A 25148-nucleotide genomic window follows, 5' to 3' on the forward strand; every position below is an offset into this window, starting at 1 on the left:
AAGAAAGGTGTACTACTGCAAGGCGTTTTCTTAAGAGGGCCAAGGCCCACAAAAGAATTTTCCCAGGGACCCCTACTTATACAACTAGCTCAATCTAATCGTCACTCACCAGATATGGTGGTTTTTTTTTTTTTTTTTTAGATTTTATTTGTTTCAGAGAGAGAGACAGTGAGCACACAAGTGGGGGGAGGGGCAGAGGGAGAGAGACTCCCTACAGAGCAAAGAACCTGATTCGGAACTTGATCCCAGGACCCTAAGATCATGACCTGAGCCAACACATTCCTCCGCAAGGGTAGAGACTCATCAGATAGCACTAGGAACTACATTCAGGACTGAGTGCTATCAGAGTCATTCCAAAGTGACTCTTCAAGGGAGATAACACTCCATTTAAAAGTAAGCTGCAGTTTGTAACTAGCCTTATTACTTATGCATACAGTATGTGGACAGTATACTTTAGTTCACAAAGGCTGGACCCAAGTATAACACGTCAACAACATACCTTTTATCTATTTGAAAATCTCTAGGTCTACTTAAAAACCACACGTTTTATTCCTCTTTATGTAAACTGTGGGTAAAAGCAGAAGTTAAAAGCTTGGACCTTGGAATCAGACAGCCTGGAATAACATCTGTAGTTACTATGATTAAGTAGGCATATTAAGAGCAGATTAGATAAACCTAACATTTAAAACTTCTCGTTCTTTAGGCTTTTCTGAATTTCAACTTTTCTCTTATCTTGATCCAAGATTGGGTTTAAAAATATATGCGTATATATATGAAATATATAAATATGCATATTTACATAAACATATTTTTTTAAATTATTTTTTTCTGGCCACTTTCCTCATCAGTATTCACAAGTGTATTCAGATGTCCATTAACTAGGAAGACCATAAGAGACCAAATGAAACTCTCTGCTTCAACCTCTACACAGTTGGGATATTTTGGCTATGGAACCCCAAGAAACAGGACTAGTAGGAAATAATTGACAGAAAACTAGTGAAGAGTAATAGTGTCTACATTTCCTTTCACCCCCAAGGCAGGGTGGGGGAAGGGCATGACTTCTAGGTCTCCTATTAATCTGCTTGCTCTTTTCATCTTTGGTCATGGAAAATCTCCTTCTTGATCTTAGATCGGCCACCCAAATCTGTGCACCACATCATTCATTAATTTGATCTCCTCAAATACAGCTGCAATCCATTTTCTTTGAATTTTTCTTCCTTTGCTGCATTTGTTAGAATTAGATTCTAAGTCCCTTGAGGCAGGAATCTTTTTATTCCACATATAATTCTTTTGGGTGGTCGTGTGTTAATATCAGAATTTAAAACCACCTAACCTTATTTATAAAATTGGTTTTCACGTTTAAATGGCTAAAGTAAATCATGAAAGGGGAAAAAAGTACATGTGCCAAGGACATACTACTTGATACATGTGATTCCATTTCATCTTTCAGTGACCCTGCAGTAGAATTGTCTCTCTGTTTTACAGATGAGGCTCAGAAAGTGGTATGGCTACAACTTAAACCAAACTTTTGCTGATGTCAAAAACCCCATGCTCTTTCCCTAAACTACCTGCCTCCAATTTGTACTGAGGTATGAGGAAACTACTGAGGTCTGACTCCAGTTGGTTCAGATCCTTGATTCCTTTATGGTTCTTTAACTCAAATTTTATAGTTTCTTTTTTTAAAAGATTTATTTACTTATTTGAGAGGTCGTATACACATGAGCAAGTGGGAAGTGGGAGGGGCACAGAGAGAGAGAGAGAGAGAGAGAGAGAGAATCCCAAGCAGACTCCTTACTGAGCACGGAGCCCAAGATGGGGCTCGATCCCAGGACCCCAAGATCATGATCTGAGCTGAAACCAAGAGCCAGACGCTCAATTGACTAAGCCACCCAGGTGCCCCAGATTGTGTAGTTTCAACATCATAAACTCTAGCTCAATGGTTAGACAGGTGCAAATTTATCAAACACGTTCTATTAATAAATTAAAAACTAAAAAACATACTTTGGGAAAGAATTAGGACCCCAGGTTAAATATAAATTTGGCATGGATCCTCTAAAAAACAGAAACAGTCACCCATCCTGTTTACTAAGTAGCTGGGTACTAACAACTTAATACTCGTGTCTTAAACATCTTACAAAATCTATGTGAAAAAGTAATATGAGTAAATTGAAATAAATATAGTTTTATTTTATTCAAAAATTACTGTAATTACTTATTAATGGAACACGTGCATCTGTTGGGCACTGCACAACTTCTCAAACCGTGAAATAAGATTGTCTTCAGTTCCTGTTCCACGTTTTCACTTGATACTTGCTTTTTTGTCACAGCGACTGCCTAAAATCCAGTCTTAGACATGGCATCGTGGAAAAGTGTGCATTCCAATGTTGAAATGGAACCATTTTGAGCGACTAGCTTGCACGGTATCTGACAGATGTCACTGTTTCCTGCAAACATTTAAAATACCCTGGGGTGCCTCAGAGGCCAGGCAAATCTTAAGAATATCTTTATCCCTCTTTCGTTTTTTTTCCTTTCTTTCTTTTCCTCCCTTCCCTCCCTCTTGCCCTTCCTTTCCTTTCCTCTATGTTTGTGTTATCATGATAAAACTTCTTGAAGTTCATTTGTAACTCCAATTCTCCCCCCGTGACTGAAATCTTCAACCTGGACTGAAGTCAACAGAAAAGCGTATGTTTTGACTGAAAGACATATGGAAATCTGATGTTTAGACACATTTCCCCAGCAATAAAGCAAAGTCTTCACCAAAGAATTTTTTCACATTATCCAACTGACTATCTCACACTTGATGAACCAAGGAAGACAGAATGAAAGAGAGGGAGAGAGGAGGAGGAAGAGAGAAAAGAAACTTGATTAATAAATCTTTATTTAAAAATGTGACGATAGGAGGTGGGGCCTTTGAGATGGACTGGGGGATGAGGGCGGCGCGCTCGGCAATGGGATCGGTGCCCTCACGAGGCAGAGAGCTCCCTCGCACCCCCATGGGAGGGGCATAAGCGACAGCCATCTGCGAAGCAGGAAGTGAGTCCTCCCAAGATACTAAATCTGCCAGCACCTTGACCTTGGACCGTCCAGTCTCCAGAACTTAGAGATAGACTCCTGCTGGTTATAAGCTGTCCGGTCGATGGTGTTGTTAGAGCAGCCTGAACGAGCCAGGACAGATCTCCTCGCAGTTTTCTTTTCAGCAGGAAGAATCGCTATTAAAAAAAAAAAAAAAAAGAAAAGAAAGAAAGAAAAAAGGACTTTGGCACTAAGGGAAAACATGAAAAGAAAGCAGGAGGCACATCCGGGGCTGTATTCAAAACAAGTGAACCGTCCTGTCACGGCTGACTCCGTACGAATCATTCTGCGCTGACAGCTCCCCATCTCAGCGGCGTCACATGACGTCCGGCACAGGCTGGTAGGGGGCTCTGCTCCTCGCGCTCCCTCGGGGACTCAGGCCCAGGAAAGCTTCATCCTGACGTGTGTGCCCATCATCACCCTCGTGGCGGGAAGAGCCTATGGCGACCGTACCCCAGTTCTAAACGCATCTGGCTCGAAGATCTGATGCTTCCTCTCCCACCGCATGGGCCGACAAAGGTCACGAGGCCAGGCCCAACTCCAAAGGGGTGAGAGATGTGCAGGAGCACGGTGGGTCGGGAGGAGAGGAGCTGGAAAGGGGACGGCTTTCCTGATGACCTCACTGGCTCCGAGGGCTCCCGGCTCATCCTGTCCACAAGAACTGCGCTGTCAGCAACCAGCACACCCTTCCCCCCTCTCTCCCTCCAGCAGGAGGTCACGGAGAAAAGCAAGCCGGGTTTTCCGACCATAGCTGCCGGCCCAGCCAACTGCTCACCAGGATGGTAAATATCACACATGACCTGGGCCCTGCTGCAGGACTTTTATACTTTCTGAACCTCTGAGCAAAATGAAGTTGCCGCCCAACTGGGGGTCAGAAACAGGACAGGTGGAGTGGGGGGACCCCACACGGCTGAAACAATCCTTGTGAAGTCCCATCACAGTGGGGGAGGGGCAGTGGGACTGCTGGATGCCTGGGCGGCCTGGGTGTGGCCTTCTTTCAAGGGAAGGACAGCTGAAGGGAACAGAGTGGAGGAAAGAGCAGGAGGGGGGGAAAGAAACAGGAGGGGTAAGAGGGAAAGAGTGGGGAAAGGGTGAGATGGTAAGTAAAAACATCCTTCTTGTCTTGACTCACTAGCATCCCAAATGCATGTTCCCCTGGGGGGCTGTGGGAGGGGCCTGGCAGGTCTTCTGGATTAGAAATGGGATTTCTTCTTAGAAGCACATACCAGGTTCTGGAGAAATGTATTAACACTAGTTTTGTTTTGCTTGTTTTGTTAGCTCACCAACTGATGACATAAATAAATTTTAAGTTGGATTCCTTAAAAGACACATAAAAGGAGAAGATGAACAGGGGGGTGGGTTTAAAAATGAAATGTCCTATGGTAACCAGGGGGCACCTGATTTCCCTGTGCCTGTACAATCCAAGTAACATTTAAATTCTGATGTTCATAAGATCGCTTAGTACATCAATTCCTTCTATTGTGAAATAAGTCACTGTACTTAGTAAAGGCTAATGATGTCAGGCAGAAATAAACATTTGGTGCCATTGATCAAAACTGTCAGAGAAGGGGCACAGCTGGTTTTAAACAAATCCAGTTTCTGAAAGTTTGTGGGTGACGAAGAAGTGGGTGACTCCTAACACTTCTCAAAAACGTCACCGAGAGTCCTTTATTTGGCGACTCTCCCCGTGCATTCCAAGAGAAGTCCTGTTCCAAACATGGGTTTCCATATAAACTTTCCAGGAACACATCTGCTGTGAAAAATAAGATATCTGTAGCATTGGGACTGGACTCCAAACAAAGCATAAAGAGAAAGATACATTTTTAAATGTTTATTGAAGACTCAAAATTCTTCCCACATCAGTTAAAGATGACCGGATCCACCGTACAATTAAGTTCTGACTTGAAGACTGGAGGCTTAAAGAAAAATGCAACCACTTGCATTTCCTGCTGCAAATAAACCAAAAGGAACTTAATTTAAAAGATATGCTATGGCAACAGTTAGTAGGTGTTAGGTCAAATAACCGATGACCCAACTCAATGAGAGACACAGTAAGCCTCATTAAAAAGTATGGCTGACGCGGGGGCGGTGAGACCAGTATCAATTCCTGCTCTTGGAGGACTGATGTGGTTGCTTTTCTGTTCGTTGCAGATTTTAATTAGAAATTTAGTCTTCACAAATGCTTCATTTAGTTGTGCTTTAATTATAGACTTTGACCAAAAAAGCCAGAAGGAGAGCACACAGAGCCAGGCCCACAGACACCCTCAGTGCGCAGTCTTGATGGAGCCTTTGCAAGCGGGGAGCCATTCGGGAGCTCGCGGGGTCCTGCCGAACCGCAGCAGAAGCATGGGGCACCGAGCTCAGGTGATTCCCAAGCCTATTTCTGAATTCCTATGAAGATGGAAACATAGAGGGGAAAAAAGTGATTTTAAGATACAAAACAGCCCTATTGTGACTATCAAACAAGTCATGAGTCCCTAGAAGAAGCTTTTTTTTCCCTCTTTATTGTGATGTAACTGACACGTAACATTGTTATTTGTTCAGGTGTGCAGCATAATGACCACAACAAGTCTGGTTAACATCCACTGCCATGCACAGTTACAGTTTTTTTTTTTTCTTGTGATGAGAATTTTTTTAGGATCTCCTCTCTTGGTAACTTTCAAATATGCAACACAGTATCGTTAACTACAGTCACCCTGCTGCGCATGACACCCCCAGGGCTTATTCCTGCTGTAACTGGAAGTTTCCACCTTTTGACCCCCATCACCCATCTCACCCACCCCCATCCCTACCAACCACCCATCTATACTCTGGATCTATGAGCGTTTTTTTTTTTTTTTTTAAAGATTCCACATATAATTGAGCCCATATGGTATCTGTCCTTCTCTGACTTAATTCACTTAGCATAATTTCCTAAAGGTCCATCCATGTTGTTGCAAATGGTAGGATCTCCCTCTTTTTTATGGCTCAGTAATATTCATATCTACACATACACATACACACGATATATATCCCACATCTTCTTTGGATAAAGACACTGAACATTTAGGCTGTTTCTGTATTTTGGTTACTGTAAATCATGCCACAAGGAACACAAGGGCGAGTGTTTTCCTTTTCTTCAGATAAATACACAGAAGACAAATTGCTGGATCATATGATATTTCTGTTTTTAATTTTTTGAGGAACCTCCATACTGTTTTCCACAGTGGCTGCCACCAATTTACATTCCCTCAGAACATGCCCTTTTCTCCACTTCTTTTTTTTTTTTTTTTAAAGATTTTTATTTATTTATCTGACAGAGATAGAGACAGCCAGTGAGAGAGGGAACACAATCAGGGGGAGTGGGAGAGGAAGAAGCAGGCTCATAGCAGAGGAGCCTGATGTGGGGCTCGATCCCATAACGCTGGGATCACGCCCTGAGCCGAAGGCAGACGCTAAACCGCTGTGCCACCCAGGCGCCCCCCTTTTCTCCACTTCTTTGCCAACACTTGTTTCTTCTTGTCCTTCTGATATCAGCCATTCTGACAGGTGTGAGGTGACAGCTCACCGGGGTTTTGATTTGCATGTCCCTGACGATGAGTGGTGTTTAGCATGTTTCATGTACCTGTTGGCCATCTGGATGTCTTCTTGGAAAAATATCTACTCAGATCCTCTGCTCATTTTTTAAATCAGATTGGTTTTTTTGCTAGTGAGTTATAGGAGTTCTTTAAATATTTTGGATATTACTTATCAGATATCAGATATATGATTTGTAAATATTTTCTCCATTCAAGTAGGTTGCCTTTTTGTTTTGTTGATGGTTTTCTTTGCTGTGTAGAAGCTTTGTAGTCTGATGGAAGAAGCAGTGATCACTTGGTTACTCCTTCAACACAGACACATTCAAACACCCACCATGGGCCGGGTGGCCTCAAGTTATGTATGAATAAATCACATTTCCTTTCCTTGAAGTGTTAGGCCAAGTTCATGATTTTCCAGATTACACACAAAATATATGAGAGAGAGAGAGAGAGTTGGTTTATGGAGAATCAAGGCAGAATTCATGAAGCATAACATTTATGTAGCATGGAATCATATAAAAAATGTTACCTTTTAGGGATGCAAACACATTTACTCAGGAAAAAAAAAATGACAGAGGAAAAATGATGGAAGCCATTTTATTCCACAAACACACCCCTCTGGGTGGAGATTCCCGGCTGGGGTGCTGCTGCAGAGGGTGGCCCCAAACTCGAAGACGGAGCTGAAGGGTCTGGGTGGCCAGAGGGATAGGCCCCCCACATGCAGCTCCCTCTGGTATGCTGTCCAGCTACGACCACTTTCTCTGTGCATCAGACATGGAGAAGGCTGGAAAGTCCTGCTGGGAAGGAGCATGAAGAACTAGGAGTCCTCACCACACTACTTTTCAGGAGGTCTGGCTTCCCTGATACTTTTTACTGGGGGGTGTGCAGAGGAGTGGGGAGGGGGCACCTGCTGCTCTCGAGACGGTTCTAGAGTTCCAAAGTACAACTTTAATTCTATTATAAAAGATCTCCATCTTATGTAGAGGCTTTAGAATTGGTGCCTCCCCTGCTGAGACCTGAAACTCCGCTTTGAGAGATGGAGGTGGGGGGGGAGGGGAGCACAGATGCGAAGAACAATGTGGGGGGCCGAGGGGGTGACCCAGAGCAGGACAGGATAAGACATATCTGTGGAAGAACAAGAAATCCACAGCAGCACAAAATGTGTTTCAATGACCATTTTATTTTGCTTATTCTTCCCTTCCACGCTCCCTAAGAATCTCTTGTTGACAGCTGCGTCCTCTGTGTGGGAAATGGGAGCTGCAGCTCACCACGCACAGAAGGGCGGAAGTGGTACTTTCCAGAAGGGGACAGTGGTGGGAATGTGCAGGGTAGGCTGAGGGGAGGGAAGAGCATGGGAGTAGAGGATCCAGTGGTGAGTTGAGGCGGGAAGTAATGAGCACCTACGTTAGAATGATGGCACAAGGCTTGGGAAGGAGGGACAACGGACTTTTGATGGAGAACCCACAGGAACTTTCAGAATCTAGTTTCCACTGGCTAATACTTCCGTGATAGGCGTGCAAGAATTCTTGCTTTGACTCTAGGAGACTAATTGCAAAGTTAAAAACCTTGCTAACCACAAGTATAACCCTCCCAACCCAATGGCAGTTGAATCATGATTCACTTCTATGCTCCACAGGTGTCTGGATCGACACCCTGCTGGTGTCAGTCCCTCGACAAGGGGACACGCAGCGGAACAGATGGAGCTTTCTTCCCTGCAAGCGGGGGGGCATGACCAGAGCTCAGAGGTGCACCCAAAGCTGTCCCTGCCCCAGGAGACTGTTCTCTGTGAGATTGGCTTTCTGTGTGATATTTTGGAGCTGAGAATATGTTGACAAACTTTTAGTTTGACTAAAAGTAGTCTCACTATCTCAAGGACAGCACTCCTCTGGACCCGGCAGCCTTGGGAGAGAACACAGTCCTTCTTTGCTACAATGACATAAGCAATGTGAGCTCTTCACATGCAGCGAGGCTGTTTACTTCACCTCCAGGTTCTTGGACCTGCGCAGTTACAGGGATAGAGCGGGTACTCAGGAAGTGTTCAGAGGTGGATAAGTGAGTGAATGGGGGTCTGTATTCCAGAAGAGGTGCAAATGATCAAAAACGTGCCTCTTCATGTCCTTGGTGACCCATGTGTCCTGTGATGGATTCAGCCTACGAACCTACATGAATCCTAAGTTGCTGCCTCTAGAAATTAAACCATAGCTTCTTAAATTTGGATTTACGACACCATAACTGAGAGGCTGATTGAGGTCTCCTTGGCCTGAGTTTGACATTTTGAGTCACACCTGGCTCTGAGAAGCCAGTGAAGGCTACAGACTGACCGTTCCCCAGAAAAATGGGCAGGTGCCTATGTCCACGTGCACACAGAACTGCTCACATTTCCATGCGTGACTTTAGGAAGTTCACAGACACCCTCACTGAGGAGTAGATCCAGATAGCATGGGGACTGGAGCTCTCTTTTTAGGAAAAAGTATGAATACAGAATTAAGTACAGGGCCTTGGAAGGGGGCCCTCCAAGAGTAGCCGGTAAAATGCAATCTCTCCCAGCTGCAGGGGAAGTCCCCCCATTCCACCCGTCATTCTGAATGCTGGACCCTGGTTGCACACCTGCAATTCCAAGCTGCCACCTGGTGACCACTGGAGCCAGGCCAGGGGTCAGGCTGACCTGGGCAGGACCAGGCCACGTCTTGAAGCATTAATCACCTGGGTGAGTTTGGGACACCTTCTGCTTCCCAAGGCTGCAATGCAGCTAAGGTGTTTGTGCTCTCGGCCTGAAAAAACCCTGGACTTTTGATGACTGTTCCACAGAATTTCTTCTCCTTCTTCTAACTCATATGCCATAACATTTTGCTCCAAATATGAAAGTGACCTATTGAATTACCATAGTGGATTACCTGTAGTTGTATTCAACGTATGCATTTCTCCCTCGGGTGTTACTTTATTCCCTTTCACACCCCTGCCCCCCACATGCTCCCAGCAAACACCTAACACATCTGGACATAACGGACCCTCCCAATCCCCATAGCCAAGTGTGCATCACAGAATCTCATGGAGAGCAGCAGCGTGCACGGGCAGCCGCACCCACCTGACCGGCCACTCTCCCTAGGATCACGGTGGACACTTGACAAATGCCACAGCAGGAGAGGGAAAATGTAGCCCGTTCTACCACACTGTGCTTCTTTTATATCTTCACCTTTTACTGATCTAAGATCTTGATTAAAAGAGTCCGATGATATATTTTTAAAGATAAGATTGAAAAAAAGGTTTCTCAGCCGACAGTACTCAGTAGGCAGCTAGCTTTGTACATTTCAATTGTCACCACCACTGTGATACTGAAGGAAAAGTAACTTAAAAATATAGGAGGGACGCCTGGGTGGCTCAGTCGGTTAAGCATCTGCCTCAGGCTCAGGTCATGATCCCAGGGTCCTGGGATCGAGCCCTGCATCGGGTTCCTTGCTCAGCAGGGAGCCTGCTTCTCCTTCTGCTTGTGGTCTTTCTCTCTCTCTGACAAATAAATAAATAAAATCTTCAAAAAATATATAGGAAACAGAAAGACTTTCTCCTAAAGTCCAAGACACTCCAACATCTAAACATACAACTATGACAGGCCTCTACACAGTCAGAAGCAGCATTTGTGAATACAAAATAATGTAGCACTTCTATGACACAATTTAAACAAAAAGTGCTTTTACATGAGGTGATGGTAAATAACCAATGCTAAGGTAAAAGTTTCTATATGCGTGCACACACACACACACACACACACACACACGGAGAACAATGCATATAACTGACTTAGAGAAAAACTTAGTATGGCCAATAGTTCTAGAAACTAAACAGAAGGCTCAAACTTTCCCTAAACTTCTTAAACATCATTACCAAAGGTTGTTAATTCTTGAAATTCAAGATGCACTTCCATCTCTCATATTGTAACACACCCAGTATGAGAAATGTTACTGCTTGCTAAGACTAAGTAAACACTGACTCTCAAACTTACACTTTTTAAGAAATCAAACTCCACTTAGAAATGCCTTTTTCAAAACAGAAATTTGAAACAAGGCAGGACAGGACCTTTGTTCAATAAAAAGATCCCTGTATTTATCCAGTTAGAGTAAACCAAGGACAACACTGAGAATGTGTTCACTTTGATTAACATGGGCTCTACCCCACCTTGTAAATCCCACTGTTTCCTTGATTAATTTCTAAACATTCTTCCTAATTCTTAACACATCCTACTAATTTTCAAAAGTATAGCTTACCAAATCCTCTTCAAGTAATAAATCTGTTAAAATAGAACCAAGTACCTACACTGAAAACAAAACCAAACAAAAACCACTTTGATGTTCGGGAAGTCTACGGATCAGATTTCAATCAGGTGGAGATAAATGAAGACTTCAGAAAAAAGAACTCAGTCTGGCTGGATGGTAACAACAGTCCATCCTGAATTACGTCTCCCTTGAGCAGCTGCCCGTGCACGGCAGGGGAACGGGAAGAGGAGCCTTACTACACCCGAGCCCATTCAGTACACTAAGGTCAAATGAGACCAGTGCTGGGGGCAGGAAGTGCATTGGTTCTGGGCTAATCCCACCTCCATTTTAGGATTTTGGGGCAAATGATCTCTGTTTCTACATAAAAATCACCTAAGAAATGGAGATACTGTTAGTATTCTCACATCATAGGGCTGTCAGGAGGATTGAGTGAGATACGCATATTAAGGTTTTCGAGCATGTAAAACTGAAGATTAACACATTCCATGGTGTTTTGCGGTCCTAATGGAATTGGCAAACTGCCTCAGATAGTCTTTTTGTAAAATTATAAAGTCACTATTTTATTTGCTTCTCAAATATGACTAATTGATTTAGGCTATTTTTGTCCCTTCCGCATCATCAGGGGACACACAGTATATAACGAATGAGCATGGGTTTCAGATTCTGGCAGGGCAAAAACTGAATCCAGGGTCTGACATTTGGCAGCTGTGTGACCCTGGGCAAGTGGTTTAAACTCCTGAAGCCTAGTTAGCTCTTCTATGAGGCGGAGATGTCAATATCCACCTTAAGATGATTTCAAGAGGGTTCGAAGCAATACACCCAGTGCCTGGGTGGGGTGCCTGGAATACAGAAGGTCTACACGAAGGGCTATTATATTACATCCCAGGAGTGTGACCCAGAACATGGGGAAGACCAGAGGTTCCCACAGCACTTACCACCAGCACTGAGACAAAGATGTCCTGTCCTGAGTACTATCCTTCATAGTGCTAACCCATGACGAAGCAGCTATGCCTCTCTCTGTGGAGCGAGCCTTCTGGAATGGCTCTTAACTAAAACCATCTCAAACATGAAGGGAAACTTGAACTCCACAATTTCACTGGTCATGTGTGCCAGGGGCTCATTCTTACATCTGCTTTTTCCTTTGATATTTAGTCATAAAATCCTTTTCAAGGAAACTAAAAAGGGAAGGAAAGAGGTCACTCTCTATCCCACAAAGGTTTTATGTTCTGTGCCCAGCCTGACCCAGCCAGCTCCCCTTCACGCTCTGTCTGCCCCCTGCTTCCTCTTGTGATTGTTTTCCCAGGGCTCAGTCAGACGGGACCTCCTGTAGGAAAAACTCTCTCAACCAGCACACAGCCCCGATGAGTGAGGTGCTTCCCCTTTGTGGGGCTGGGCATCCTGCCGGCTGGCCTTCATCATGGCACTTGTCAGTGGTAGTAAATGGCATGTCTACTCTTGTGTGAATCTGTGCGCATTCCTCGAGAGGAGCCTTGCCAGTGCATGCCCAGGGCCCAGCACTGAGGGGGCTGGGCAGTGCTGGCTGAAAGGCTATTTGCCTTTCTACCTGCTCCTTAGTATGACAGATGCACATTTTATACAGATGCAGATGGTTTTTCCATATAAGTTGCCATTTACCTACTCCTGGATTTTTTGTTAAGACTGTTAGGTAGATGGAACGTAGGGTCGAACATCAACACTACACAGTATAGAAATATAATCGTACCAACAGGGAAAAAATTGCCAGCAGAGAAGCAGCATGGTATACTAGTTTTCTATTGCTACTCTAATAAATTACCACAAACCTCAGGCTTTAATACAAATTCATTCTCTTGCAATTCTGGAGGTCGGAAATTTGAAAGTCGAAGTGTCGGCAGAGCTCCAGTCTTTCTGCCAGTTTGAGGGGAGAATTAGTCTCCTTGCTCTTTATCTAGCTTCTAGAGGCTGCCTGTATCCGCTGGCTTGTGGCCTTTTCTCTCCAGTTTCAAAGCCAGTAGTACAGGCTTTTCAGTGAGGATCCTTGTGATTTACGCTGGGCCCATGGGGAATAACCCAGGATAATTTCTCCATCTCGACCTTTAATTGAATCATGTACCTGAAGTTCCCTTTTGCCATGTGAGGCAGCACATTCACAGGTTGCTGGGATCAGGACGTGGGTTATCTCGTGTGTGTGTGTGTGTGTGTGTGTGTGTGTGTGTGCGTGTGTATGAACACATTATTGCCCTTACCACTCCTGGCATATGTGACTTCCCCATGTCCTCACTGTCCCACCAGAGGGTGTGCTCAGTCCAGGCAGAGCTAACCAGCTGCGGGAGAGAATGCACTCCAACAGAAGGCTGATGTTCTCCACGTTACAGGGTAAAGGGGCGCAGGGCACCTCCCAGTGGACTGTACGACTAGTCAGCCATGAAGCTTCCTGGTGGAGGAAGACGGGGTCTCCAGGGCTCAGCCTCTGCTCACACAGACCTGCTAAGCCACCATGTGTGTCCTACTCCTGGCTTTTTCAGCCAAAAGAGATAAGGACCTGAAGGAGGTGGTCAATTAATGCTCTCTGAAGGAGTATTGGTACTTCTATGTGTTCCTTTGCCTTCTATATTTATATTTTTATACAGGTGCAAACATCCTCTCCTTTTCCTGGGAGCTGGATGGGCTTGGCCTTCCAATGGAGAAAGTCTTGCCTTTCCGAGGCCTCTCCTGCAGTTCCTCCTCCCTCAAAAATATTTATAACTTGCAGCATGTAATATGGCCCCAGAATCAGAAGCCAAAGGATCCAGGAGGACAGGTGGATGACAGCCTCTATATAAAAACACTAAGTAGACGAGAAGCATTTAGGCACTGGTCACCACGTGTCTGGCACGATTCTAAGTACTCCATATGCATTCTTTTGTTCCCCCCAAACTCCCAGGGAAGCTGTTAACATGACTTAATCCCAACCTTCCCAATCTATGTAATTCCAATCCCCTAGAGCAGGTAATCTGTGGCAAAGCTGATGAGAGGCTTGGCTTCAGTCACACTAAGTTCAACCTCGGTAATAACACATCAGAGGTACGTTTCTAACGCAATATAAAGAAATGAGAAAAACCAAGATGCAGCATACCAAATGACTATCAGGATCGAGATTCCTTCCAAAGCAACTTCACCCACTTTACTTGTTGCTGCATCTCACGGATGCAATGGTGGTGTTTGTGTTTCTCTACAGAAGGCCATTCCAGGAAAGCCAGGTCAGGTCCTGCGGGGACACTGCACTCCACCTGTCCTGCAGTTCTAAGCCATGCCGAGACTTTGGCGCACTGCTGAATTTTCTCTGAACACACACACACACACACACACACACACACACACACACACACACGTGATATGCTCACATTAGAACATGTTGCAAAATGTGTTTTAATGAGGAACAGTTGGTCTGGTTCTGCTCAAATAAAAGATATCCCTGGAAAAGAGTCGCCACCTGTCTTCCCATCTTGCCGTGCAGCGTCTAAATGAGCTCTTCTGTCCTGGACACCTGCAGGTGTTGCCAGGGCCCTGCGATCTCGGTCCACGTGCCAGCTCCCTTCCTCGGATTGACAGACACCCTTGTCCCCGCACTTCGTGTCATTACCAGCTATGAGGACATACAGGGGGGTGAGGGTGCCAAGCTACCTTTCTCCACTACTTTTCCAGGCAATTCCTCCAACTGGGAGCATCTTAATACCATATAATTAGGAGGGCCTGATTCTCTCCGAACCAAAGATCTCAGTAGTTTTCTAGTTCTTCAAGTCTCTGCGAAGAATGTTCCATGTGTCATCCATCAGTCTCGTAGGCACACTGGCATGTAACGAGCTCCACAAATCAAACCTGGAATCAATTACACCTTTTCATTTATTTGGGGAGAATATTTACATGATAAAACCTCTGCCACAGAGTTACGTGATGAGAGCACAGTACTGTCAGCCTTTCTGTGTCACTTTTGGGCACAGGCAACTGTAAATTAGACATTATTTGTATGTAATTTCCCCCCACATCCTCTCACCTCAAATGTGTAATTGCTCTTAGGTTATTAAAACCGCAAAGATAAAAATTTTAAACCAGAACGTACCCGCACACACAAAATCACTATGATCTTGTTTTGTATCTTGTTTTAGTGACAGCAGAGTAAATACAAGGCTTTGCTAATAAGGCCAAAAATAAATTATTAAACTATCTGCCATAGGATCAAACGCATTGCAGATTATATTCTGAATAATTTTGCCTTGACATTCACCAAAGGAAGAGCTCTGATGTGCCTACATGTGGTCTGGGTGATCCCTCTTTTGCAGGACGCCCAACCCTCTGACTTGAACTGAGCCAAATGAAAGAATGAGATAATCATACCAAAAATCAAAGCTCGGCATCAACCAATCACCTAATTATTATTTTCTGTGAGATCGCAATTCATCCGACTCAAGAGATACAAAAACAACTCTTAAGCTCTGAACTTCTTTTAATGGATTCAAAATATTATGTGTAAATTTTTCTCATGGCTCAAAGGCATTGTTAGAGCTTGAAGGGGAAGCTACAAGGGATGAACAAGAAAATAACTCATAACTCAAGATTAATTAGAGTTCAGCATCGCCTTCTTGTTTTTTGTCAGCCGAGCCTACACGTATGGCCTATGAAGAAAATCTATCAACACCAAATATGTGATCAATGCAAGGAAATTACGTTAAACTATACACTATGCAGTGCAGTATGCTATCAGAAAAGATCCTCAAAATCTCCTGAATGTAGAGTCTGCTTTAAATACAAAATCACCTTCACATCTGAAAGTTACCTCTTTCATGATAGCATTTTAATTCCCAAAAAATATACTTAAGGAAGCACCTCTTAATGTAAACTGTTGCCTCAGTCCCTGATAATCAGGAATGAACAACGGTGGTGGTCCAGCCTTCATAAGGCCTCCTCAGCCCTCCAATTGTGGGCTCCTACCTGAATTCTGTCACCTTCTTTAAAGTTCCTAATCTTTCTTTAACTCAGCACCAAGAGTCCATTCAAATGCCTTATATTGGCCTAGTTCCTGGCTTGTTACATTTACCAAATAAGTGTGTGGAGTGCAGGGCAGAAGAAGAGGATCTAGAGTTCATATCACAGTATAAGATCTCTGCCCACAGGGGATGTTGTCATCTGCTTACACGTAACTTCCTTAGTTCTACAAAAACGAAGAGCTTGTGAGCTTTGCTAAAAGGTATGTTATCAGAGGTCTCACATCTTGCTGGAGATGCATTTATTTTTACTTCTTATTCATTGTGATTTAAATTTTTCTTCTTCAAAGAGAAGGCACATAGATTTTCTTACTAGCTGCACTTAAAACCCAAGTTACTTACCTACTATGTCAAAACTCTAGAATGTATATGTAGGTCTCTCTTTTGTTACCTCAATATCAGCTATGGATGTATACACAAGTACACAGACACACACACAGACACACACACACACACACACGGGACTGGAAATAAAGAAGGTACCATAAGGCTCCCTGAGAACTGTGAAGTTGGTAAGCACCATGTTCATGATGATGGCAGAAATCTGAACTCTATCCCGAAACATTGGGTGGAAGTACGCATCTGTACAAACCAATGTGGCCCCACAGGTGTGAAGAAAGGAAAGGTGAATTGGGTCCAGATGCTTTCCTGATGATGAAGTCTTTTCGATAATCTCTTAAGCTCCAACTGAAACCACCCTCATTCCATGGAGTGTACACGGGAAGCTTTGAATGAGGATGTCGACAAATGGAGCAATCAGGTGTATGAAAGTTAATCTTTAAGCAAGCAATTCAACTCAAAATAATTACTACCAAGGATTTCTTCCCACTAGGTAACCATGAGAGTGTGTTGGCAGATGTTTGTGTTTTAAATGAAAAGGAAGCCATGAGTAATGCTAACCACTATTACAACGCAACCTTCCCATCCTGTTCTAAGCATCATTGTCAGTGACACTGGGAATATGGTTCTAGCAGCATTGAGCTCCATGAACTGCATAAAATGAATAAAGGAGATGGCAGGTGCTTTGTTGTGTCCAAAGAATCTCATAAATGATGAGCTAACATGTAAAATGTTTCCTATAGATCACTGTGATAGTTATTCAGCTAGGAAAAATTCAGATAAACCAGTTAAAAAAAATTACATGGTACGCACTTACCATGATTACATTAAAACCGGCCATCTGAACCAAGTTCACATCTGTATTTTCCTCTCACTTCCAAAGTTCCATTATGTGTTCTTCTAAAACTCCATCCCAAGGCATGCTTATTTCCCCTATTTCTATTTTGAATATGGATAGTTTTTAAAAAGTAAAAAAAAAAACAACCTTACCAAATGTCACTGAAAATAACAGAGAAGATTAATACCAGGAGATTTAATTGTTTGTATCACCATAAAAGTGTGATGGACAACCTCCAAGATGGCTCCCAGTGATCTTTGCCTGCCGGGATTCACATCCTTGTGTAATAACTTCCCTCTCCCCGACTATGAGCTGATCGGCCTTGCTTCTAATTAATAACACTCAACATAAATGATGGGATGCCACTTCTGAAATTAGGTCACAAAAAACCGTGGTTTCCCTGTTTCTCACTCTCTCTGCTTGCTTGCTCTGAGGAAAACCAGCTGTCATGTTGTGAGGTGTCTTACGCAGAAGCCCACATGAGAAGAGACTGAAGGAGACCTCTGACCAACGGCAAGGAAGGACCAAGACCTCAATCTGATAACCCATGGGAAATGGAATCCCAACATCACCACAAAAGTGAACTTGGAGGCAGCTCTTACCCCAGCTAACCCTGCAGGTGAGACTACACTCCTGGTCAACACCCCAACTTCAGCCTCTTAATAGGCACGGGGCCAGAGGAACCCCAGCTATGCTGTGCCCAGATTTCTGACCCAAAGAAGCTTTGAAATAATGAATGCTTTTTGTTTCAAGCTGCTGAATTTTGAGGTAATTTGTTACACAGCTTTGTTACACAGCAAGACAACTAATATAAAAAGATGCCAGGAAGAGGGCTGGAAACTGATTCACATATATGTTGAGACATGATTTTTATAAGAGAATCATTTCAGGCCACTAGGAAAGATGGACTTTCAACACAATTTTCTGGAACAATTCACTGTACACACATAAAACAATGAAATTGGACCCCTACCCACCATCCTTAAAAATTAATTCCAGGTAGATTGATTATTTACCTGGGAAAGGCAGAACTGGAAAAATTTTAGGTAACATGGGCAGAAAACCTTTCTAACGCACAAGGTAGGGAAACAGTTCTTAAATCACAAAAATACATGACATTCTAAAGGCACCAACAAGGAGGTTAAAAGACAAACCACGAACGGAGAGAAGACATGTGCTTCACATACAGCTGACTGTAAACTTTTATAATACAAAGAAATCCTAAAAATCAAAAAGGTATCAATTCAACAGAAGAAAATGGGCAACAGACTTACACAGACTCTTTATCGAAAAGGAAATCTAAATAAATGATATCAAAGGAATCCAACAAATGCATACATATATGCCAACCTCATTTGTAATTAGAGAAATACAAGTTAAAAACACAATGAGACACCAATTCACAGACACCAGGTTGTCAAAAGGTAAAAAGCCATCCAACGGTTGAGATTAGTTGGACTGCTCTAAGTTCTGTGGTTGTGTCATGAGGCATTTATAGTGGCAATAGTTAACTGATATATAAGATGACCAGATATTTGGTCCTGCAATCCTTTTTAGTAAGGGATATCTATCTATCTATTTATCTATCTACCTACCTACCTACCTACCTACCTATCTCCAACACAAATACATTCATTCATTTACTCAACAGACATTTCCTAAGCATTTGCTCTGCCATGCCAGGCACTGTTCTAGACATTAAAGACAAAGAAAGGAATGAAGCAAAATATCCCAGCACATACAGAGTTTCCATTTTAGTAACTGGAGACAAAGAAACACATCAATCCGTGGTGTGTCTGAAAGGGAGATTTTCCATGAAGAAAAATGGAGTAAGAATGGGGGGGTGGTTCTAGGTTGTGGTGGGGTGGCTGTTTTACAGAGAGCTACTCAGGAAGGACTCGCTGATTAAGGCAGAATTTCACCAGATACTTGAGTGAAGGAGATGACAAATGTGTCATGTAGGCATCTAAGAGAAGCAGGTTCCAAGCAGAGGGACTGGCAGGTGGAAGGGCCCTCCTGAGGGAGTATGGCTGTTGTGTTCACATTCAAGGGCTAGAAAGGTCAATGATGACATCAGAAGGGCAATGGCGGGGCCAAGACACTAGGCCTTGTAGGCTGGGACTTTTGTTTTGACTGTGAGCATGAGGAAATTCAACATTTTAAAAAAATGTTTTTCTTATGGTAAGATACATATAACATAAAATTCACTATTTTAATCATTCTCAAGTGCACAGTTCAGTGGCATTAATTATATACGTCATGTTGTACAACCATCACCACTATTTCTAAAACTTTTTCATCACTCCAGAGACTCTGTAACAGGTAAGAAATAACTCTCATCTCTACCTCTAGCCCTGGATAACCTCTAATCTACTTTCTGCTTCTATAAAATTTGCCTATTCTGGATCTTTCATATAAGTGGGATCATATAACATTTCTCCTTTTGTGCCTGGCTTATTTCAGTTAGCATAATGTTTTTAAGGTTCATTCATATGACAGGTATGGCAGTATGTGTCAAAATTCCTTTCTTCTTATGGGTGAGTCAAATTCCATTACATGTATATATCACATTTTGTGTATGCACTCATTTGCTGGTTGACACTTGGGTTCTTTCCCCTTTTTGGTCATTGTGAATAACGCTGCTATGAATACTGGTGTACGAGTATTGGCTTAAGTGTCTGCTTTCAGTTTTTGGGTACATATGCTGGGTCATATGGAAATCCTTGATGGTTTTAAACATAAGGGAGACACGATCTGATTTATATAGAGGGTAGAAACAGGGAGACCAATTAGGCAGATTGTGTTTATTTTCAGATAATATAGTACAACACAGAAGAGGAAATTACCTCCTACAAGAATCTCTACAAGAAAAAGATCTGGTAGCCAATAACACTACCCTGTACCATAGATGTTCTGTGATTGTTCAGAGGAACTGACCTCATCTGAAGGGATCACAGAAAAGAAAGAGCCACTCAAAGTCAATGAAAAAGGGGGAGCTTAAATCATGATCATGAATATTTTTTTAAGGCAACTAGACTTTACAAATACTCTTGCTGGTGATATATGTACCTGAAAAAACCAATGACCAAGTCCTCTTCTCACGGTGTGTATGTGATTCGGGCAAAACATACCCCATGCCCGTGGACACAATATCATTAGCATCTTGATTAACTAGGCTCAGATAAATCTTCACTGACTATCACCATGACCCCAATTTCACACCACATATTCATCGATCACTTCCTATGTGCCAGGTAATGCTCTGAGTGCTTCCCATGCATTATCGCATTCGTCAAAATCACCCTGTCAGATAGATTCTATTACTCCCAATTTATAAAAGAGGAAACATACCTAGAGAGGGTAAGTGATCAGCCAAGGATCATACAGTTAATAAGGAATAGAGGCAAAAGTCCAAATCCACACAGTATGACTCCAAAGCTCAGGCGCTTAAGAGATACTCTATCTTTCAGAACGGATGTCTGCAAGAGAGAAGCCCTGGGAGCCAGGAGCTTCTGGAAGGAAAATGTGAATCTTGATAAAGTACACCTGCAGTGGTTCCTTGCCTTTGTGGCCCTTTAGCTTCCTCTCGCAAGCGGTGGCAAATCTGCAGGGCGCTGCATCCCATTTTTACAGGTTGACTTCCTACCAGGTAATTGTTGACTTGACATATGGCTTGAATATTTATGTTTCTCAGGAATTTTATAGAATTGCACTGGGGACACGGAGGGGCAGGAGAGGATTTGTTTCTCCAAAACTCTTTAAATGTAAAATGCTGCAAACTACTTTAGAAAACAAAACTATCCATAGTTCTATTATTTGAGGCACATCTCAAAGTCAATACTGTGAGTATGACGGGAGAAACGGACTGTCAGACACACCATTAGAAAGGCAAAGGGAAGAAAATGCAAATTTATGGTTAGAAGCATCCCAGCCCTAAAGTACTCATCCTTACAGTTTCCATGAAAAGAATTTAAATTGCAAGATTACTATCAATTTAAAAAGGGCCTTTTGCAATCTGCTTATCAAGATGTCAAATGACTTCCAAGAACAGGTTGGGTAGCTTGACTATGATTTTTCTTTTTTAGCCATGGAAGAGTATACTAATATCCCAAGTTGACGTTATAAATTTATTCTCAACTTCCCTGTCTCTGGTGGAGAAACTATCCATTCCACCCTGCATGTCACCGAGAGCCAAGTTCATTCAACAAATAGGTACCGAGTGCCAACTACGAGCCAGGCGCTGTGCTAGGCCTGGGAGCGCTGGGGGTGAGCAGGACAGACTGGGTGGCCCGCTGGTCCTGAGTTTTTCTTCCCACAGATGACTTTCATGGGTATGCTTGTGCATACTTTCCAAACGGCCACGGCAGATGCTTCTAGCATTTACTCATATCTTCTCCTGACTTATTCAGTATGTATTTCCCAAGCTCTTGAAGTAGGTGGGGCCACGTGAATATTCCAGTCAATGGCTGTGAACAGAAATGCCACCTGCCACTCGGTGCTAAGGGAGGGAGGAGCCTGGCTCTCCAGCAATTCTCCGCTCGCTGTCAGCCTGGGTCCCTGAGGGACTGTGTGGAACGAACCATCCCTGATTCTAAACTGCCCACCACCAGGTACCAGATGCGTTGCAGTGTGTGCAGCGAACAGAACTTGGTTGGGTGAAGCCCGAGGTTTCAGAGCTCACGCGTTACTGCAGCAAAGCCTAACTTCTGTCTCGTGCTACCTGCCTTCCAAAACCGGAGTCTCCCCCTCACAGCGCACATCATTCCCCCCCGCCTCCCACCTGCCCCATCTGTGTATGGATGCCCACGTAAGGCCAGCTGTATTCCCGTGCTTTCTGTCACCTGACTCGTGTTCCTTTCACACTGAGAAGAGCGTCCTTCGCCTTCCTGATAGGCCTTCCCACCCTCCGCGGCCAGCGCTAACCCCGGCACAAGCCCTGCGGTGGAAACCGAACAGCACCTTCACACGGCCGGGTCCCCACACGGAGAATTCTTACCACCACAGACGCCGAGGGCCGTCTCCCGTCCTCCTTCTTCCCCGGGCGCAAGCTTGAGACCCAGGTTCCACACTCCGAGGCCACGCAGCGAGGCACTGGCTGTGCACTGAGCTTCGTGAGGACAGACGGGCGTGCGAGCTCCGCCGCTGTAGTGCAGGGCGGGGCGGACGAACACTTCTTGCTGGCAGCTCCGATGTGCTTCTGGGTGTTGTTCCTGTTGCTCCAGCAGCATCCACTCGCCGGCCCTTCCAACAATTCTGTGAACTGTATCCCTCGTAAACCCCTTCCTGTTTAAACTACATGAACACTTTTCTGTTGTCCACAAAGAGCACTGACCCACACATCCCCCCAATCTTCAGAGGTTTCCTAGCTTCCAATTTCTTATTGAGCACTTTCTATATTATGTATTTTGTTTCAAACACATGGATCTTCTCTTCCCACCTAGACTTTCTTCTCCCTGAGGGCAAGGACCATGTCCTAGACGCCTGCGTCCCAAGCAGTGCTTAGCGAAGTGCTGCGTCCACTTTAGAAATTGACGGGATGGCTGCATAATTCACCTTCTGAACCAGGATATGGTGGGGAGTGAAGAGGGGGGCACCATGATTAGTTACATCAGGACACCAGGTGTAAAGCAAGACTGTCCCAGGCAAACTGAGGCACATGGCCATGCCTGGCATGGGTCACTGCCAACGGAGGAAAATACGAAAGACCTCTGAAGGAAGAGCAGCGGAGTCCAAGCGAGAGCAGGAAAGCCCGTTCAAGACACCTGAGTTCAGATCCTCACAGGCGATAATCCTCTCCTGGAGTCTCCCTCCTCCCAGCTGGTGGGGACAGGAGATTGGCGTAGCTGACCGTTCATGTTTGGGTGTTGCTGACATAGCACTTTGGTTTTCGTAAGAAAGCTTTCTCTTTTTGGTGCTTTTATGATGAATACCTTTTGTTCTTAGTGAATTCGTTTTAGACTTGGTAAAAGTCACCCATAAAACTTGCACGCCGAGATCAGTTATGCTGCACGGGGCAGCTAATGTACCTACGTAAGACCCCCTCCCTCACCCCAGTCCCAGCCTACCAGGGTCCCGGTGGGAGAGCAGTATTACCAGAACGCCCAGACTAAAACCTCCTCCAAGGCCAGGATCACATTTGTTACTTCTATCACCAATATTTGGGCCAGTGCCTAGATAACATTATGGTGGGTAACCGTTGAAACCCACCCTAAAACACCAGGCACCACCCGCGTGACGTATGTGCGAACAGTCCAGTCTCAGGGGCCTAGTCTTTTTCCTTCCTTGCTCTGGGAGTCTGCCCAGGCCTCTGACCTCCAGGTCGCCGTGCCTTTTGCTCCCTCCTGCAGTGTGGACGACCGGTCCACGCCTGCCCCAGTCCTCCCTCCGATGCCTCTTCGTGAGCAAGCATAGCAGTGCTCATGTCTTCTAGATTCTGTGCTTTAGCTGCCCTGGCCCAGGCTTCAAGAATACACTGAGGTAATAGAGGTAAAAACCCTTAATGCCACTCACACAGGAGGGGCTCACTGGCTGGGAGCTATTATTACTACGACGGCCCAATCAGTTCCTCGATGCATGCAGTTCCCCTCACCATGCCCCAAGCGCCAAGCCTCCGGAAGAGGAAATTACCATCAATGGCTGCACAAGTAGTGATGCAAGAGGAATGAAAGCTAACTGTTGAACGACGGGTTGCTCCGATGATACTCTGGACGGTAACCAAGTACGTACACAAGAGGTACTGCAAACATACTAAGCGCATCCTGAACTGACATCATCACATGAGTTCAGCTGTAATGTCCAATAAGTTATATAGCTCAGCAGCACGGAATAAAATCCATGTATCTAGACGGCGACACCCAACTACGTCCTAATGGGTGGGCAAAGACACTAATTGGGTGCAGAATGAAAGAAATGGACTAAATATCAAATGTACTATGGTTTTCATGGTGTGTGACACCAATTTAACATACGGGCAATGAAGAAGTCAATCTTATATAAAGTTTAAAAAGAAAAAAAAAAAAACCGAGAAAAACCGCGTGGGGTTGGAGCCAATATCTTAGGGGTGGGAAGGAAAATAGGAAGGAACACACCCTCATTTGCTTCTAACACGGTTAGCTGATCTGTTTGAAATTAGACCCACTTTCAACTGTTTTAACTTAATTATTAAGCCATTTCTTAACCTCACGAATGCAGTTTTCATGTGCTTTCAAAACTGGCCCTGAACTAATAGACCCTTTCACTTCAGTGGTTTTGGAAATGAATGTTAGATGAAGAGGAAAGCACTTTAATGGTACTTTCGTAAGGGTCAGAGCTCTGAAAATACAGTATGGTTTGTACATAAAACTCAGTACACCTGAATACCCTGCTGGCCCTTTGTCTGGTAATGAAAGCAAACCATGCCACCCTTTAAAACTGCTGCTTCCTTTCCATGCGCAGTCGGCTGTGTTGGTGCTGAGCCATCTAACTGCTCAAGTGAATCCATTAGTGGGATCAAAGTCTCAACAGATGAGAAACAGGTGGCAGCCAGGCACCCTGGGGGCAGCCTTCCCATCACTTGTGAGAAACAGAATGGTAGGTCCAGCTCTCCATTCTAGAATATTCTCCTTTAAAAAGAGGCATAAAGAGAAAGAAATGTCTGTCAGGAAGAACAGCCAAAGCTATTAAATTGCTGTGGAGTCTCTGCTGATTTGTTATTCTCATTATGTGGGGGAGCCGCCAAGTTTGTCTGTTTTCATCTGCCATTTTGTAGGAAATCAAAAGCTGATGATTACAACTTTTTTTAAAGATTTATTTGAGAGAGTGCATGAGCATGTGCGCACAGGTGGGAGGGACAGAGGGAGAGGGAGAGAGAGTCTTAAGTGGACTCCACGCTGAGCACAGAGCCTGAGGCAGGGCTCGATCTCACGACTCTGAGATCATGAACTGAGCGAAAACCAAGAGCTGGACGCTCAACTGACTGTGTCACCCAGTTGCCCCAATGACAATTTTTCAAATGATAAAAGGGGCAATTTTTTTTTATAATTAATTTTATTTTATTATATTATGTTAATCACCATACAGTACATCCCCTGATTCT

The 25148-nt window shown here is 44.1% G+C and overlaps 1 protein-coding gene across 3 annotated transcripts in view; it reads right to left on the minus strand.

Moving 5' to 3' along the window:
- Window positions 1-4888: 4888 nt before the first annotated feature.
- Window positions 4889-25148, minus strand: part of CDKAL1 (CDK5 regulatory subunit associated protein 1 like 1) — a 623544-nt gene continuing 603284 nt past the window's right edge. For all 3 annotated transcript variants that reach the window (XM_034660262.1, XM_034660260.1, XM_034660263.1), the window contains one exon: window positions 4889-5463. In XM_034660262.1, the coding sequence (XP_034516153.1) occupies window positions 5272-5463 (192 nt within the window). In that variant the 3' untranslated portion in view covers window positions 4889-5271. The remainder of the gene's footprint in view (window positions 5464-25148) is intronic.

The sequence above is a fragment of the Ailuropoda melanoleuca genome, chromosome 5 (assembly GCF_002007445.2).
Source record: "Ailuropoda melanoleuca isolate Jingjing chromosome 5, ASM200744v2, whole genome shotgun sequence".
NCBI classification, from domain to species: Eukaryota; Metazoa; Chordata; class Mammalia; order Carnivora; family Ursidae; genus Ailuropoda; species Ailuropoda melanoleuca.